Source organism: Vidua macroura, chromosome 12 (assembly GCF_024509145.1).
Source record: "Vidua macroura isolate BioBank_ID:100142 chromosome 12, ASM2450914v1, whole genome shotgun sequence".
NCBI classification, from domain to species: Eukaryota; Metazoa; Chordata; class Aves; order Passeriformes; family Viduidae; genus Vidua; species Vidua macroura.
The window spans coordinates 2,244,385-2,261,136 of record NC_071582.1 but is presented as its reverse complement, the minus strand read 5'-3'; the positions used below and the strand labels follow the sequence as shown (position 1 = coordinate 2,261,136).

General features: G+C 55.1%; 2 protein-coding genes and 1 long non-coding RNA gene across 4 annotated transcripts; 1 reads left to right on the top strand and 2 right to left on the bottom strand.

Moving 5' to 3' along the window:
• Window positions 1-1,550: 1,550 nt before the first annotated feature.
• On the bottom strand, window positions 1,551-3,909 carry RPP25 (ribonuclease P and MRP subunit p25). Of its 2 annotated transcripts, XM_053988489.1 has the most exons (2): window positions 2,399-3,909; window positions 1,551-2,314 (listed from the first exon to the last, which is right to left on the bottom strand). In XM_053988489.1, the coding sequence occupies exons 1-2, from the start codon at window positions 2,960-2,962 to the stop codon at window positions 2,183-2,185; spliced, it is 696 nt and encodes a 231-aa protein (XP_053844464.1). In that variant the 5' UTR covers window positions 2,963-3,909; the 3' UTR covers window positions 1,551-2,182. The 2 variants fall into 2 exon arrangements, with proteins under 2 accessions (XP_053844464.1, XP_053844465.1); XM_053988490.1 differs by having other exon boundaries at window positions 2,228-3,909.
• A 168-nt stretch (window positions 3,910-4,077) lies between these two features.
• Window positions 4,078-10,509, bottom strand: LOC128813399 (uncharacterized). The gene is made up of 3 exons (XR_008439027.1): window positions 10,215-10,509; window positions 9,390-9,592; window positions 4,078-7,664 (listed from the first exon to the last, which is right to left on the bottom strand). It is a non-coding gene; the product is annotated as an uncharacterized LOC128813399 (long non-coding RNA).
• SCAMP5 (secretory carrier membrane protein 5) lies at window positions 10,502-16,156 on the top strand. The gene is made up of 6 exons (XM_053988488.1): window positions 10,502-10,579; window positions 10,849-10,977; window positions 12,657-12,813; window positions 13,465-13,566; window positions 13,726-13,843; window positions 13,952-16,156. Exons 1-6 carry the CDS (start codon window positions 10,573-10,575, stop codon window positions 14,144-14,146), a joined length of 708 nt encoding a protein of 235 aa, XP_053844463.1. The 5' UTR covers window positions 10,502-10,572; the 3' UTR covers window positions 14,147-16,156.
• The last annotated feature ends 596 nt before the right edge of the window (window positions 16,157-16,752 follow it).

Genomic DNA, 16,752 nt, shown 5'->3' with positions numbered 1-16,752 from the left:
GGCTTCGCGGCTTCTTTGCTTTCCCGAGCCGCTCCTCGGGAGTGTTTACACGCGTTTTTTGAGAAGATCGGGCTCGGTCTGGAGTGTTTGGACGCGTTTTTTGAGAAGATCGGGCTCGGTCTGGAGTGTTTGGACGCGTTTTTTGAGAAGATCGGGCTCGGTCTGGAGGGGTTCAAGCTGCTGCTGCCCCCGTTTAGCCGAGCCCGCGCAGCCCCAGTGCAGCCTCCTCGTCCCTGTCAATGGACACCCGCCACACGCGGTCCCTGTGAGGGGAATGGGCTCAGACCGGCTCAGCTGCCGCGTCCGCCGCCTCCCCAGTTCTCTGAGTGTCCCTGTCCCCACACCGTGGGCCGCTGCCCTCAGCCACCAAAAGTCGTCCCTGGGGCTGTGCCTCAGCAGTGCCGCACAAAACCACAAAACCATCGTGATTATTCCACTCACCATGTCCCCCGGTATCATCATCCTGTTTTAAATACTTTTTTAACAGTCCTTTTTGCAAAGCAGGCAAGGTGGGTAAAGTCCCCAGTGCTGCCTCTGTGATTGGAAACTACCTGCCTATGAAATCCATTAAAAAGATCTTGCAAATTAACAAAATAAGGAGAAATAAGTAGGTTTTATTCTTATTTCCTTGCTCAGAGAAATGTGAGGTGGCAGCAGTGGAGGTGAAGGGCTGTTAGTGTTTGACCGTGTGGCTCCCACAGTCTTAAGGTTCTGATCAGGGTGTTTACAGAGAGATTTATTAATTACAGTGTTTTAAATTTATTTTATTAGTAATTTTTAATGCATTTGGGGTAGGTGCCTGTACGCAGTGTTCCTGTGTGGGGTGAAGGGTTGATCCTTCAGATGGGGTCTGCACTGCAGAAGGGAACTGGGAAGAGCTGGATAGGACAGAGCCCAAAGCTTTACCATCCCCAAACCCACAAAAAAAAAAAAATCATTAACATAAAAAAAAAAAAAAAAAAAAAGGAAATGAACGTTCAAGTGAAGGGAATCAATCTGCAGTAGGACAGATAAGCACAAGCCTCTGGCCCGAGGAGCAGCTGCCTGCTGAGGGAGATAACAAGGTCACTGCCTCACAAAACAGACCCTGCTTCCTCCTCTTCCTCCTCCTCTCCTTTCATTCCCGCTCCCAGCCAAGCAAGCCCTTGACAAAGAGCAAACGCTGACTGTCCCTGTAGAGCCGGAGTGAGGCAGGGAGATAAGGCAGCTGCAGCCAGAGAATCCCTCACACGTGGATTTTGGGAAGGGTTTGCTCTTTAATACCGATTAATTCATCCCGCAGTGCCGCTGGGCGCTGGGCAGAGGGAACCAGGTGGGTCAAGGCTTGGCATCCCATAACCCATCCCCCAAATCTCCCCTGTCCCCACTGGAATTGGGGCTTTGCCAGGTGCTGCTGTACTGGCACAGGAGACCCCAATCCCATTCTTCCAAGGGACAGAGTTTGGCTGGGATCCCCTTGTTGTGAGCTGGCAGCAACCTTCACTGTGCTGATCTGTGCCATGGCCAGCAGCCCAGATGATCCCCCCATTTTCCCATAGACATATCTCAACTATTTCTAAAGAGCTTTTATTTTCCATTCATTTCTCTTTACCCCCTGGAAGTAGCAGGGATTTTGCTCCAAAGCACTCTGCAGCCAAGGCACAACCCCAAAACCTCCTGTGCTGGGCACTGCATCCAGTCACAATAACCCCCCGCCCGGCACTTCCATTGCCCCCAGCTCCCCACACCGTGGTTTCCCCTGACTCCAGACCAGAGTATCCAGTGTGGGTTGTTTTATTTCCTTGTGCTGTCCCACAGGCAGGCAGCGCAGTGCAGTGCTTGGCTCTGTGGGTGCAGGGAGAGAGCAATCCCTGTGCTTGTTTGGGTGATTTTTTTTGGGATGAATCACAGCCTCACAGGATGCTGAGCCCGGCATTAATAACTCCGACAGCTCCTCAGCAGCGGGTTTGATAACGAAGGTTTTCTTCCAACAAGCTTGGGGCAAATGCATCTCTCCTGATGGATGAGGTGTTTGCAGTGGGGAGCGGTGGTGGAGGTCCAGGCACCCCTCGGCTGCTCTGGCTCCCTGGGAGTCGCTGCAGGATGTGGCTGGTGGTCACGGTGTCCCTGGGTGGCTGAATTAGAGGTCACCAGCTCCCCCCCCACATCCTCACCTGCTTCAATCCATGGTGGGTTTTACCTTTTAACGCTCACACCAAATCTGGGGACCCCCATCCACAGGGGTCAAAGAGCAGCCAAGTGGGGACAGGTCAGGGGGAGACTGCAGCCCACCAGTGACCCTGGAATGAGTGGATATTCCTGCCTCGATACCTGGCTGGAAGGGTGGGAGGCACTGGGGTCAGTGGTCCTGCTGGCCAGCAGTGGTCCCCGTGCCCCTGGGGCTGTCAGACACCTGTACCTGCAGCTTCTTGGGCAGCAGCTCCTCGCAGGGAGGCGGCAGCGGCCGCTTCAGCCCCTTGGTGGAGGATCCCAATGTGTCTTCTCCCGCCTCATGCCGGGGCTCAGGGGGCTGGTATCCCATCTGGTTGGGATCCAGGGGGTCCCGGGAGAGCAGGATGCAGATGGAGGGGACGTTCTTGTGGACAGTCAGGTTCTGTGCAGGGCCGTCGGGCGGCGGGTCCTGGTTCTCCCAGACCTCCAGCACAGTTTTGTAGCGTACCTTGGTGACCTGGTGGAGCCCTCCCAGCTTGCGCTTCATGATCTCCACGCAGGTGATGGTCTTGGTGACCGCCCTGCCGCAGCCGCTGAACACGATCTGCCGCCTGCCCTTCAGCTCCATCTGGGCCATGGCGAAGTTCATCAGGTTCCTGATCTTGCTGCCCTCCTTCACTTTCATCTCCACCACGTCCGGGGGCAGGTCTGGGAAGGGTAATGGCATCTCTTCCTCCGAGGTCCTCACCTTTCGGAAGTTCTCCATCCTGGACTGGGCAACGGGCTTGGCTCTCCCTCCTTCGGCAGCCATCCTTCACCTCTTCCCGGTGGATCCGCACAGGCTCCTAGCCTCCCGTGACCATAGCAGGGCTGACCTCGCTGCCCTCCAGCCCAGCCGCGCGTGCTGCAACCACCAGCCCTTTCTCCTCGGCTCTCCAGGGGCTGGCAGTGGGCTCGGTGGCAGTGCCAGAGGCTGTCTCCCGTGGGAGACAGGGCTGCAGGATCCCCTGGGTGCTCCCAGTTGCTCCCAGCAAGGATAACAGCCAGCTCCAGCTCTCGGTGATGCTTGGGCTCCTCCGCTCCCTCTGCAGCACTCGCTTCTGCTGCTCTTTGCTTCATTCTGGACTTCAGCAGCCCCCAGAGCTGTTCTGTGTAATTAGCAGATCCTCCCCCTCTCCCTCCCCTTCCTCCCCTCCTCCTCCTCCTCCCCTGCTCAGCCGCCCATCCCAGCACCCAGCTCCTGCCTTCATCCCTGCCAGGCAAAGGGGAGGGCAGGGAATCCAGGTCTCTGTCCCGGAACAGAGAAGGGAAGGAGGGGAGGGTGGAAGGCAGAGGGAGAAGCTCACTCTTGCCTTCATAATGTTCCCAAAGTCCTGCCCCCTTAAAGAGAACCTGGTCCCTTCTCTCGGTGCTCGCTCCTCTCAAGGACACCCACTGCTAACTGCAAATGTCACCCTGCCTGCCTGCCCTGCAGCATTCCCAGAGGGAATGCACAGCCACGCTGTGTCCAGGGATGGCACAAAGATGCAGCAGGTACTTCGGGAAGTACTTTGGAGTCTGAGCTCGACCCTTATTAGCCATGAGAGAAGCCACAGGAACCCGCAGCCAGGAGAAAGCCTGGCAGATGGCATCGCAGGCAAGCGTGCATCGAGTGTGCCAGGGGCTCTGCTCCCCCCAGCACCCCGCACCCTGCTCTGCCGGCAGGAAAACCTCTCAATTCCCAAAGCTCCGAGGAGCAGATGCCGTGGCAGAGCTGGTTTTCATGGGCAATTTCTCTCCCTCTCTCCCGCTCCTCCTCCTTCCCCATCCCTCCCTCTCCCCGCTGCTCTCCCAATCCCTGTCCCTCATTCATCCCCAATGTGGAGCTGCCCACTGTGGGCTCACCATTACATGTACTGGCAACAAATCCCAGAAAATCCCTGTTGCAGGCCAGGAGATGTCCCCTTCTTGCCCCCAATCCCTTCCCGGAGCAGAGGCGACGTCCCTGCCCCAGGCTGGCCTTCTGCCCGCCCCTGTCACCTGCCTGTCCCCTCCCGCCCCGCTGGCCGGGGGATCATTGCACAGTGGAAAGACATGTGAGTATTGACTTGCAGTCAAATCTTATCGGCCTCTGGAGGCCCCTGGATTGGTTTCACTCCTAGCAGGGCTTGAAAAAAATACATAAATAAATAAATAAATAATAAAATCGATCCCATGCCCGTGGAGGTAAAGGCAGGATGTGGCTGTCACATCCTATCTAGGGAGGATCCCACATCCCTGTGGTCCCCAAAGCAGCTTTCTGTGGATACCACTGCCTAAATGGGGGTGGATTTGGATCACCCCCTGATCCAAGCACTGGACTGGGGTCTGGGTGGGTCTGTGGGATGGGATGGGATGGGATGGGATGGGATCCTCCATCCACAAGCAGTGTGCTGGAAAACCCCTGTAGATGCAGAGCATTGTTTCCCAATCCATCTAACCCTCCCTGAGGCTCCTTGGGTACACAGGGGGAAACTGAGGCAGGGCAGGCAACACTCCCAGGCTCACCCCCAGCACCAGATCCAGGCTTTGAGCATTCCCAAGTCCCTTCTGGTGCTCTGCAGTAGTGAGCAAACCTATTCCCACTGTGGATTCCTCACTGGTACAAGACAAAACAATGACATTTCTCCATCTTTCCTTTTGCCAACAATTCATGGAATCCATGCAGAAGGCACTTGGCTCCTTCCTTGGGCAGGCAGGGATGGATTAAACCCCTCAGGGAAATTCCTGCCTTCAAAATGTGCTAAACCCTTAGGGAAATAATCAGGAAGGATTTTAGTGACTGAGAAATCCCTCGGGGTCATTATCCAGGTAGCCTGGGAGGGTTACATGGACATGGAGGGCTGACAGCTCCAGGGCTCTGGGCAAGCCATGTGAATCCCTGGTGCTGGCTGAACCATCCAGCCCTTCTTTCCTGGCCCAGAACCAGCTCCTGCCTCCCGTGGCCCATTTTCCATGGCATCATGACGCTTCCCCACCATCGGATGATGGAAGCAGCAGCAGCTTCTCCCCCCCTCCATCTCTAATTGCTGCTTAATGAACTCTGCTTATCGCAGCCTCCGAAATGGAGGTGGGAGCAGTGCAATCACAGAAAGGCTTCCAGAGGGTGCATTCCCCACAAGGCCAAGGCTGTGCTGGGAGCAGGGGGGCATTAATGACAGGGGCTTATTTTCCCTCTGCAGCGCTTAAAATGTAAATGAAATTCATTATTAGCAACTCCGTTGCTAATTACCATCTGAAGCTATTCATTAGCCTGTCAGCTTATTTGTTGGAGGACAACAGAGTGGATGGGTTACTCCAAGCCAAGGAATAGCTGAAATGAGCTCAGTGGGGTGGGAGAGGAAAAGCAGAGATGGGGGGACAAAGGCACAGACAGCTCCAGCTGTGGGGAATCAGGGAAACAAATGCTGGAAAAGAGAATGCAGAGTCCTTTAAAATGGAGAAGAAGCAAATGGGAAAGGCAGGAGTGATGAAAAAACAAGAGTGAAGGAATTACACACTGAGTATTGTCTGACTGCCCTTCTTGAGCAGCCACTCTGGTTACAGTGGGACCCACACCCAGGGAGTGGTTTCTGCTTCCCCTTTCCCATTGCAGTTTCTCTCTGAGCATTCCAGTGCCATCCCAACCCCATGCCAGAGGATTTCCAAATCCCTGCGGGACCTTCTTGCCTGGTCCCAACCCCATAGGAGGTATGAGCTTGGAAGAGCTGTTTGGGAGAGCAGCCAAGAGGAGAGTTGGTGGTGGCGGGAATGGAGAGGGCTGCTGGACACAGCACAGAGCCCAGACAAACCTGGAAAAGTGGGGAAAAAACCCCAGAAACCTATTCCTAATGGAGATCATGGCAGCTGGAGAGGAGCAGTAACCTGAGCCCCTGTCCTCCACCTGCCCTCTCCATATTTTCTTTCATGCAAGGTGGCCCTGGTTGGGAACAGGACGGAAAGTGGGAGCATCCGATACAAGGAAAGTCTCGGTGCCATCGCCCATCTCTGCGTCACATCGGCGCGGCTCAGGTCTCAGCCTCTCATCACATTGCACCCGGCAGCGGGCTGATGCCAGGGTGGATTGTAACCCTGGCAAAAGGGGTGCAGAGGCACCTCCAGGATGCCACAGCTGCAGGGATCCCCTGCACCCGTCCCAGTCAGGCCCCTGGAGCTGCTGCTTCCCAGCAGCAGCCCCCTGAGGATACAACCCAGGGCACAGGGGCTGTGCCAAGATGCCAGAGGAACCCTTGGAGCATCCTGGGGTGGCACCAGCTCTCTGCTGAGTTCTTATCCTTACCGTAAGCAGAAAATTACAGAGCTCAAGATAATCCTCATTTTGAATAACCCGACAGTAAAAGAAAAGGGAAAAATCCCTTTCATAAGACAAATCCCTTTGCAGAGCTCCAGCATGATAAGCAGAGGGATGTTGTAAGGACCCTGAGGACATTAATAAACCTGAATGTTCCTCACCAACCCCACCTGGGACCCCAACCCCTGTGCCCACAGCCCAGGAGCTCTTTTTAAGCTCAACCCAGGGGTCTCAGTCCTAGTCTCAGCTATGTCAGGACTGGTCTCTGGGTCAGCTGCAGCTGGTCTGGACTCCAGCCTACAGACTGACCCTAAACTGGACCTGTGGATTGATTTCCTTGTTTATGAATCTGTTTGCTTGCTGGGAATTTGCTGCTTGATCCAGCCTTTTCTTTGGACCTGCCCTTCCTCCCCAGCCTGCCCTGCTTAGGGAGTGTGGGATGGGCAGGGAGGCTCTTCCCCCTGTTATCCCTTGGCTCTCCAGGCATCCCTGTGAAGGAGGGGAGCACACATCCATTTGATTCCTGAATATCCCTGACTGGAAAACCTGCGGGCAGGCAGGAATGTGGTAGTGCTGAGGGCAAGGATCAGCTCTCTACGTGACCATTCCCAAAGCCTCAGTGGAATGGGAAGGTGCTGAGGCAGCAGAGATGCAGGTGGGGAGGAAATGCAGGTGAGAGAAAGCTGGAGAGAAAGAAATACGGGACAAGAATTCAGCCCCAAATCTCCAGTGCGCTCAGTGCCCACAGGCAGAGCCAGAGCAACTCTCCAAGGCGCTGAGCATCCCCAGTGCTTGGCAGGAGTGGGAATCCATGACCCCATTCCCGTCGCCCCTTTCCTTCCCTGCTGGGCAGGACACGGAGCTGGATGTGCAGGGTCCCTGCTCTCTGAGGGGAACAGCTCAGGGTCCAAGACCCAGAAAGGGGTCAGAGTGGACAGCTGGGGCCCCTGCTATGGGGTCATCTGTGGCACGCTGGTTTTCCTGCTTCCCTCTATTTTACCATCTGTGAAGAAGGCATTTTCCCTCTTTCTGCCAGGTTTCCTTCCTTGCATCCCCACAGCAATGCTGTCCCCCTGCCGAAGGGGTTTGGCCACCAGGGCTCACTGGTGTAAAGAGATTTTGCTCCTTCCTTGCCCAGCTGTTCTCATCTTCCCATGGTGGGATGTTGTCCTTGCTGCTCTTCATTGACCCTCGAGGTTGGACCCTGGGAAGGGAGGATGATTTAGTTGTCAAATAAAGTAATTTTCACAACACTTCACTGATATTCTCACAAGCACTAAGGCAGGAGGTCCAAGTGGTGTGCACAGAATTCTGTGTGCACAGAACTCTGTGACACTGAGAACAAGGGACACAGCCTATGGAGCACTCAGGCTGAGTTGGGATTTATATCCCTTTTAGGAGCTTTTGAACCCTGTCCCGTCTGTGAATCAGTCCAGTCCCTTCCCCTGCCGTCCACATCCCAACCTTGGCACCACTGGCAAAAGCAATCAACATATCCTCTGCCCTTCACACGAGCCATTAATTAATTACTGCTCCCAGAATGAAGCACATCAGGGCATGGACATGGAGTACCCCAAACTTGGCCCTGCTGGTTTCCCATTGCCTCCTGGACAGAGGGAGCCGTGTACCCTGCCAAGGGCTGACCCCCAGGGTCCCTGCCCTTCCACCCACACAGTGCTTGCCATGCCCAGGGTAGGGGTCACTGCACTCCTGCCCCATAGAACCCCCATCCCTATAAAAGCCCCTCAAACCCCATAGACCACTCCCAGCCCTATAGAGCCCCCATTCCTGTAAAGCCCCCCAAAGCCAATAGAGCACTCCTAGCGCCATGGAGCCCCAAGCCCTATAAAGCCCGCCAAGCCCCACAGAACCCTCTCAGCCCCATAGAACACTCCCAGCCCTATAAAGCCCCCCAAGGCCCATAGAGCAGTCCCAGCGCCATGGAGCCCCCAGCCCTACAGAGCACCCCAAGCCCCATAGAGCCCCCAGCCCTATAAAGGCCCCCAAAGCCGATAGAGCACTCCTAGCCCCATAGAGCCCCCAGCCCTATAAAGGCCCCCAAAGCTGATAGAGCACTCCCAGCCCCATGGAGCCCCCAGCCCTATAAAGGCCCCCAAAGCCGATAGAGCACTCCCAGCCCCATAGAGCCCCCAGCCCTATAAATGCCCCCAAACCCCATAGAGCACTCCCAGCCCCATGGATCCCCCAGCCCTATAGAGTCCCCCAATAAAGGCCCCGCCCCTTCCCCTCGGCCCCGCCCCTCCATCCGGCGGCATCAGGACCCTGGACAGCGGCGGGCGCTCTCGCGAGATCCCGGCGCTGCCCATAGCCCGGGTGGCGGCGGCGCCGCAGTCTCGCGAGAGCGCGGTCGCTGCGGCAGGAGCAGCACCGGGCGGGCGGGCGGCCGCCGCCACCCGCCGGGGACCGGAGGGGACGGGACGGGTCACGCCACGTGGTGAGTCCCGGGAGTGTGGAGAGGGGAAACGCCGCGGCGTGAGGGCGCTGGATGCTCCCCCCGAGGGGGCTGACTGCCTTTTGCACCGACCTCCCGCTCTGCACCCCGCTTGCGGGGGGGGGAAGCGCGGCGTGGGGGCAGCCGCGGTGACCCTGCTCACGCGTGGGTGCACCGGGGACCGAGCGGGGGTTGGGCCGCCCTTCTCCCCGATCCAGGCCGCTGCTGGGAAGCTGCTTTGAGGTGTGGCTGCGTGGGGCACGCAGCCCTTCACGCGTGGAAATGCACGGGCAGCGATGCACGGCGAGGCCGAGCCCTGGCTGCCCTCCCCAAACCCACCCCACGCACCGGAGGGGTTTCTTCTCGGTGCCATCACCTGTGCGATCCCCCGTCCTTTTTCCATCCACTCCACCATATTCCAACCCCTCCACCATATTCCTAATTTTGCAAAAAAACAAAAAAAAACAAAAAAACCACCCGAATTTCTCGCTGTCCCGGTGCTTTCGCCCCACGGTGGCGCGGTGTGGGGTCGGGGGGCGCCGGGCCGTGTGTCCCCGCTCCCGACACACGTGGGTAGGGGCGGCCGGGCGGACGTCACCGCGCCCGAGGAGCTCGTATTTATAGCACTGGCGGGATGGAAGCATCCGGGGGCTGCCGGCGGATGTCGGGGACGGCGAGCCCTGGGGAGTGCGAAAAGACCCCTAGAGAGAGCCCCCCAAATCCTCCCGGGAGCCCCAGGCACCAAGTGCCGGGACCCCGTGTCCTGGGAAATGTGTTGGCCGCGGCCAGCTCTGCCTGGATAGCTGGGAAAGGGCAAAACCTGCAGGCAGGTGGGGATACGCCATCTTCACGTTTGTCTTTAAAACCTCAGGTATTAATTTTTTGGCTTTAACTCGCCGTAATTTTCACTTCTGGCACAGAGCTGAGCACGGAACGGTCTGGGAAGGTCCTGGGATGCCGAGCTCCCCCCTTTCCCACCTGCATGCTCTGGAATGAGGTGCCAAATGACATGAGTAATTGTTAAGCCAGGCACTCGAGTGACTCATTAGTGACAATCGCCACTGATTTTTTTTTTTTTTTTTCCAGCTGATTTCTCTGCTCTGATTTTCTGCTCCCTTTTTGGCCTTGTTTTTGGCTTGGGCTTGCAGAGATGGCAGCTACGAGGCAGCCAGGTAGTCCCCTGTGCTGGAATTCAGCAAAAAATAACAATAATACATTTTTTTAAAGAATTATTTTGGGGCCAGGTGACGAACTTGAGGGTTTCAAACTGCCCACAGCCACCTCCTTTCCCTGCTGCCCTACCTGGCCCTCTCCTGGATGTAGGTCAGTTGGGAGTGGGAGGCCCCACATCACTGGATCCTCTCGTAATCTTCTGCCTTAACTGGTACATAAGCCTGAGCCAGAGGAGCCAGGATTTATCACACTGCCAACCAGGTGCCAGCCTGGATGTGTGATAGTCCAGAGTGTCACAGAAGCGAAGCCAACTGCTGTCCTTGAGTTGTTTGGGAATGGGGGGAAGGTGAAGGCTTTTGCAGATGTCCCTGACCACTTCAATCAATCCTTTTTTTTCTCTCTCTCGTTCTCCTCCAGCTTTGCTAAAGCTCCCACGTTCTTCCCAAGTATTTTTCCTGAGGAGCAGAGAGGCTGAGCGCGTGCCAGCATGGCAGGTACGGGCGGCTCTGGAGACCATCGTGGGCTCTACTGGCCATAATGTCACCTCATTAGTCACCAGTGGGGTGATGGGTGTCCATGGCTGCAGGATCCGTGTGGCCAGTGAGGGCTGAATTTGATCCTTTCGGGTGGGTTGGTGGCGGTTTCTATGGGAAATCCTTAACTCCTCTGTAAAATTTGTCCATTCTTGGGGTTATTTAGGAAGCCTCTTGGTTTTTGTTCAGCTCTGGGCAGTGCATGACACCAGTGAAACTTTTCCTTGCAGAAAAGGTGAACAACTTCCCTCCCCTGCCCAAATTCATCCCCCTGAAGCCATGTTTCTACCAGGACTTCGATGCGGAGATCCCGCCGCAGCACCGGACCATGGCCAAGCGGCTTTACTACCTCTGGATGCGTGAGTGGCTGCGTGGGAATGGCTCCAGTGGGATTTGTTTGCCTCTCCAAAGGCTGCTCCTCTGGGAGCTGCCAGCTGAAAGGGCGGGGCAAGGTCAGGGGAAGCCCTTCTCCCCCTCCAGGCCTTGGTGTCTCCTGTTAAAACACAGGAATGAGAGGTGGGCTGCAGCATCCCATGGATCCCAGCCCTTCCAGCCTCCAGGATGGAGCTGTGGAGCTGGCTCAGTGTCCCAGGGTCACTGGTGGTGATGTTGATGTCCTGCTGTAAGGAGGAGACAGCTCAGACTGGAGGGCTGGTGTGCCTGCTCCCCAAAACATGGAGCTTGAGGCTTCCCGGAGCTTGCCTGTTCCTCTTGCATGCCTCTGTGTGCCGTGCTGTGCTAACAGAGCTGTCACCAGCTTCCAGCTCTTCCAGCTGTCCTGGATCTCTCTTCTTCACCAAACATGGCCAGGGAACAGAGCCAGAGGGACAGGTCACACCCCAACATAGGTGGAAACGTGCACAGCTCAGGGCAAGCTGGCACCAGCATTTTATTTTTTTCTAGAAGAACTCAGTTCCCTTATCAGGCATTTCCCCTGAACTTTGGAACCATCAGTGCCCAGGGTGCTTTTGGGGCAGGTCAGGAAGAGCTGAGCTAACACCACAGAGGTTGTGTGTTCCTGCTTTTGCCATGGCACCAGGCTGGCATCCCTGGGGCTGTGTCCCATCAGGGAGGTGACCCTGGGGTAGCTTCATCATGTCAGGAGGGTCCACTTGTTTAAGGCATGGGAGGAAAAAAACTGTGCTTCCCTTGGGAAGCTCTCTTGGGGGTGTTCAGTTCCCTCCCCATCACAAACAGGATGTTCTTCCTCTTAACGTAACAGAGCTTGGTCCTTGCTCCTCAGCACCAGCTCTTAGAGCCAGTCACTGTCCCTTGGGTTTTGCCTCTGGAGCTCCTCTCTGGGGCATTTTCTCCCCACCAGCCCCTCAGACACCCAGCACAGAGTGGCTGGAAGGTCCCTTCATGTCCTTTAGGGCAGCTGAGCTCCTTCCCTTGCCAGCTGCAGCTCTCAGGCAGGCGGCGGTGGGAGGGCTTTCGCTCTCGTCGAAATAATGAATCATTCTCCGAACTCGGAGGCGTCAGAATGCAGCTGAGCCTTCTCTGCTTTGTCCTGTGTCTGCCGAGCTGGGATTCATAGTCAGAGCCCTTGTGTGGCCTGATCCCAAGCAGGGGTGGGCGAGGGAAATGTGTCACCCCCTGAACTGGCGAGGCGGGGTCAGGAGTTCAGGATTTTGGCTCTCAGTGATGCTCGGGGAGCTCCTGCTCGAGCTCCTTCAGCAAAGATGTATCTGGAGCAAGCAAAAAACTTCACCACAATTCCTCCAGTTTCCTTCTGTTAGTGGAAATGTGTTCTGGCTGGGTAGGAGCGGGAGGATGCAACTCCTGCCAATCTTCAGAGCCCAGGAACTGCTTAGGGAATTACAACTCCGAGTGATACATTGATTTTCCTCCTGGTACGCTCAGCTGAGGCCTGACCCCCTTTGGCTCAGCCAGCCTGGGAATGTGCTCTCAGGTCAATTTAAGAGAAGTCCAGCTAGGGCAGGACTCCGAGGCCACGTCCCTGGGGTCGGGGTCCTTGGTGTCTCAGTGCCACCCTTGCGTCCGTGCTACTCTGCTCTGTGTGTGTGTGTGTTTGCAGTGAACAGCATCACCTTGGCGGTGAATCTCGTGGGCTGCCTCGCGTGGCTCATTGGAGGCGGCGGAGCTGTAAATTTTGGACTGGCAATTCTCTGGCTCATTCTCTTTACGCCCTGCTCCTATGTCTGCTGGTTTAGACCTATTTACAAAGCTTTCAAGTAAGTGGTCGCACCTGAGCCTGGCTTCTTTTTGCCTTGTTTTCCTTCATAAACGGTCAGTGTTTAGCTTGGGGCATTGCCTGACTAACTGGGGGAATTCCTTTCTGTGCAGCCCTTTAGCTTTACTTTCTAACCTTCAAAACCAGAGTGTTTGGGATTTCCTGGGGGCCAAACCCCCCATCAGGTGACGTAAGGACACTTTCCTTGTCCCTCTGTGCAGTGGTGGGGGACAGTGGTGAGGATGCAGCTGGGGTGCCATTTTCCCTCTCATCCTGAGGCATCTTTTATATTTTTCCACGAATCCTTGAGGTGTTTGTATGGATTACCCATGGTGCTGAGGTCGGTCCCCAGATCTGGAGAACTAGGGGTGTATTTATTCCCCGTGTGGGGTGGTGTGAGCTGAGAGCCGTGTCCCAACATAGATGTCCTCAAGCCCAGCTCACTGAGCCATAGGGAGGGTCTGGTGCCCTGTGGCTTTCTCAGGTGCCCCTTGACCACCTCTATCCTCTTGCAGTTTCTCCTTTGCCTTTAATTTTGCTTTTCGTCACCCTCCTCCTAAACCATGGCCAGGTCTGATACGTCGGAGCATCTCCCTTCCTTTGGCGTGCAGTGGGGATGGAGGTGCAGGAGTGACTGAACCTTCTCTTGCAGGACAGACAGTTCCTTCAGCTTCATGGCCTTCTTCTTCACCTTCATGGCCCAGCTGGTGATCAGCATTATCCAGGCAGTGGGGATCCCTGGATGGGGGGTCTGGTAAGGAAAATGCTGCTGTGTTGGGTACAAGGGTGGTCACTGTGGTGTTTTAGCATCCTTACTGGTTCTCTCCTTGGGGAAGATGGTTTGAGGAGCTGGGAGGGCTGTGGCAGCTTGGGAGAGCTGGTGAATGAACCGGTTGTTTCCACCTCCTTGCAGTGGCTGGATTGCAGCGATTTCCTTCTTTGGGACCAACGTGGGCTCAGCTGTGGTGATGTTGATCCCCACTGTGCTCTTCACGGCCATGGCAGTCTTCTCCTTCATTGCCCTCACCATGGTACGGCAGGAAAAACAGGGGCTCCACATCGCTTTGGGTGGCCCTCCTGCCACCCCGGGAGCTCCGCGCCGGCCGCAGGCGCTCAGCCCCTCTGGATTTTCCCTGCAGGTGCACAAGTTTTACCGGGGCAGCGGCGGGAGCTTCAGCAAAGCGCAGGAGGAGTGGACCACGGGGGCCTGGAAGAATCCCCACGTGCAGCAGGCGGCCCAGAACGCGGCCATGGGGGCGGCGCAGGGCGCCATGATGCAGCACGAGACACAGTACTCGGCCACCCCCAACTACACCTACTCCAACGAGATGTGAGCAGCAGCAGGACTCTGTCCTCGGGAGGAAGAGCTGGGGGGGAAAAAGGGAGGAGGAGGAAGCCTGAGCCGAGTTTCTGCAGCTGTCTCAGAAAGTCAGAGTGTACCATAATGGTGGTTCTTTTCCCATCTTTGTAACGAGATCCTTTGGGATTTTTTCTTTCTTTTCTTTTTCTTTTTTTTTTTCCTGTTTTTCTTGTCTTGAGCTCTTCTTTTCTCCTTTCTTTTTCATTCTGAAGAGGCCGTGAGTTGACCTGCAGGGCTCTTGTTGTGCGTGATAGTCAGTGTCCGTTCACGTGTCTTCTTTTTCCCTGTGGAATAGTGTATGGTGGTGGTTTTTTTAATTACTGTGGTGATAGGTGTATGTTAGAACCTCATCAGCCAAAAGGCCCCCCCATGCCCCCAAAAAGGGAAAAAGAGCAACCAGCACCCATCTTCCCTCTTGGAATAAGCCCCATACCTTGGGTTTTTGATGTGTGTGTTTTCTCTTTCAGTTGGTAGTGTCCAGCCACTTGCCACTGTCTCAGCAAGGGCAAGCAATCCTGGGAATTCTCCTTTTTTCTTTTGCTTTTTAACTAGCAGGTGGCTGGCTGATTTAGGATTAAAAAAAAAAAAAAAAAAGACAAAAAGGGGAAAAAAGTATAAGAAACCCTCAATCCTGCTGTTGATATGCTGGAAGCCAAGAGATTCCTAATCTACACCCTGGCTCAGGATCTACAACTTCTCTCAGTGTGTGGTGTTGTAAGTGAGTAGTTTACACTTTGATGTGGAGGACCAGTGTGTGTGTGCACGTGTGTGTGTGTGTGTGTGTGTGTGTTGGGGAGCAAGGACAGGTTTTCCCTGTGGGATACAACCATCCCATTCCAGATTCTGCATCCTGAGTCTGTTTTTTTTTAAGGCTTCTGTTTTGAAAAGCAGCTGTGAAAGCGACAGAGCGTTCCTCAGAGGACCCACGCTTGGGCAAGGCTGCGGGTCAAATCTTGCCACCCCGTATCCCAGCACATCCAAGCAGTCTCCCTGCTCATGGAAATAGCCAGGCCAAGATTTGTCCCCATTAGCTTTGGAGGTTTGTGCTAATTTAAGTCTCTTAAGAAAACCTCCAGGCTGGAGGGAAGGACTCCTGCTCACTTGCGCTCCTAAAAAGCCTGGTGAGATGTGGCTGTGTGTTTTCCTGGTGCAGAAATCCCTTTCAGGCCTGAATCCCTGCTCAATTTGCGGGTGTTGGACATTAAATAATGATCCTGCACCCTAGCAGGAGGCAGCTGAGCTCAGACCAACACTTCCTGGGGAAGGTGACTGGCACACCCTGGAAAAGATTATGAATGGGAGCATAAATGGGATGGATGCTGCAGGGCAGGAGTAGAGAAAGCTGCTTCTCTGAGATGCTTTTCAACTCTAAATGCACTTTAAATAAGCCAAATTTTTCTCCAAGTCCTCGAAAAGCAGCCCAAACAGAATCCAATCCAGCCCTTTGGCTCCAGTATCTCCTGCCTGGCACAGGGAAGGAGCTCACAGTGCCACCAGCCAGGACTGTGTGAGTCCCCAGCCCCGTATCTGTCCCCTCCAGCCCTCCAGTGATGCTTGGATGTGACCCCTACCCCTGAGAATCACCCCAAAAAGGACCTTCTCTTCTCCAGCAAAGCACACCAAGACTAGTTTCCTTTTTAAGGGTGTCACTCCTGTCATTCTGCAATAGGCAGTCGTCTCTTGACCAGACTAAAATGCAGCTACTGATAAAATGCCTGTCTCTGTGTGTGTGTGTGTATATATTTATGTATAAAATGTCAGGAGAAAAGTAATCCTTTGCTAAGCCTATTATGTACTTAATCAGGTTTAAATATTGTGCAATCCATTTCTAGCTCGCCTAAAACTTACTCTGCCAAACCACGTGCTCTGTCATCCGTGTCTGAGAAATGATGGATTAAGTGACTTCACCTCTTGCATTGACAATAAGATGCATCAATAATAACTGTAACGAGCTGTAACTAACAGACATTGCTTCAGCACCTAACCCTCCTCTCCGATGTGTCTCCTGAGTGTGTGAGCGCTGAAATGTTGCCCCCGTGGCTCCAGCCAGGTGGGAAACTCAACCCCTGGTTCTCACCTTGGTTGTTTTAAGCTGTCCCTGCTCCAGGTGGGGCTGATGTGGGTGTGATCAAAGCGTGGTGCTCCTAAAGCCCACGGGGTGGGAGAGATGGGGTGCTCCTGCTGCTGGGCAAGAGGCCTCTCATAGAACACACCCGGGCTTCTCCTGAGGTCTCCCTGTCGCCTTCCATGCCCTGCAGTCGGCAGAGCACAGCTCTCTCTGCCTCTTGCTGTCCTTGCTGCTTGTTCGTAGCCAATATCAGAGGGATGTCCAAATAACTTTTGAGCTGGATCTGCAAAGGGCTGGGCACCACATGCTGCCCCAGATCTGTTGTGCCTGCATAATCATGGAACGGTTTGTGTGGGAAGGGGCCTTACAGCTCCTCCAGCAGGGACACCTTCCACTGTCCCAGGGTGCTCCAAGCCCTGTCCAGCCTGGCCCTGGACACTTCCAGGGATCCAGGGGCAGCCACAGCTGCTCTGGAAAACCTGTGCCAGGGCACAATTCCTTCCCAGTATCCC

Bases quoted from the DNA above. Each gene is read 5' to 3' on its own strand.
- RPP25 (XM_053988489.1), bottom strand. From the start codon at position 2,962: ATGGCTGCCGAAGGAGGGAGAGCCAAGCCCGTTGCCCAGTCCAGGATG. The intron at 2,315-2,398 runs GTACAGGTGTCT...CCACCCTTCCAG, and splicing joins TGCTGCCCAAGAAGCTGCAG to CCAGGTATCGAGGCAGGAAT.
- SCAMP5 (XM_053988488.1), top strand. The intron at 10,978-12,656 runs GTGAGTGGCTGC...GTGTGTTTGCAG, and splicing joins GCTTTACTACCTCTGGATGC to TGAACAGCATCACCTTGGCG. The intron at 13,567-13,725 runs GTAAGGAAAATG...ACCTCCTTGCAG, and splicing joins ATCCCTGGATGGGGGGTCTG to TGGCTGGATTGCAGCGATTT.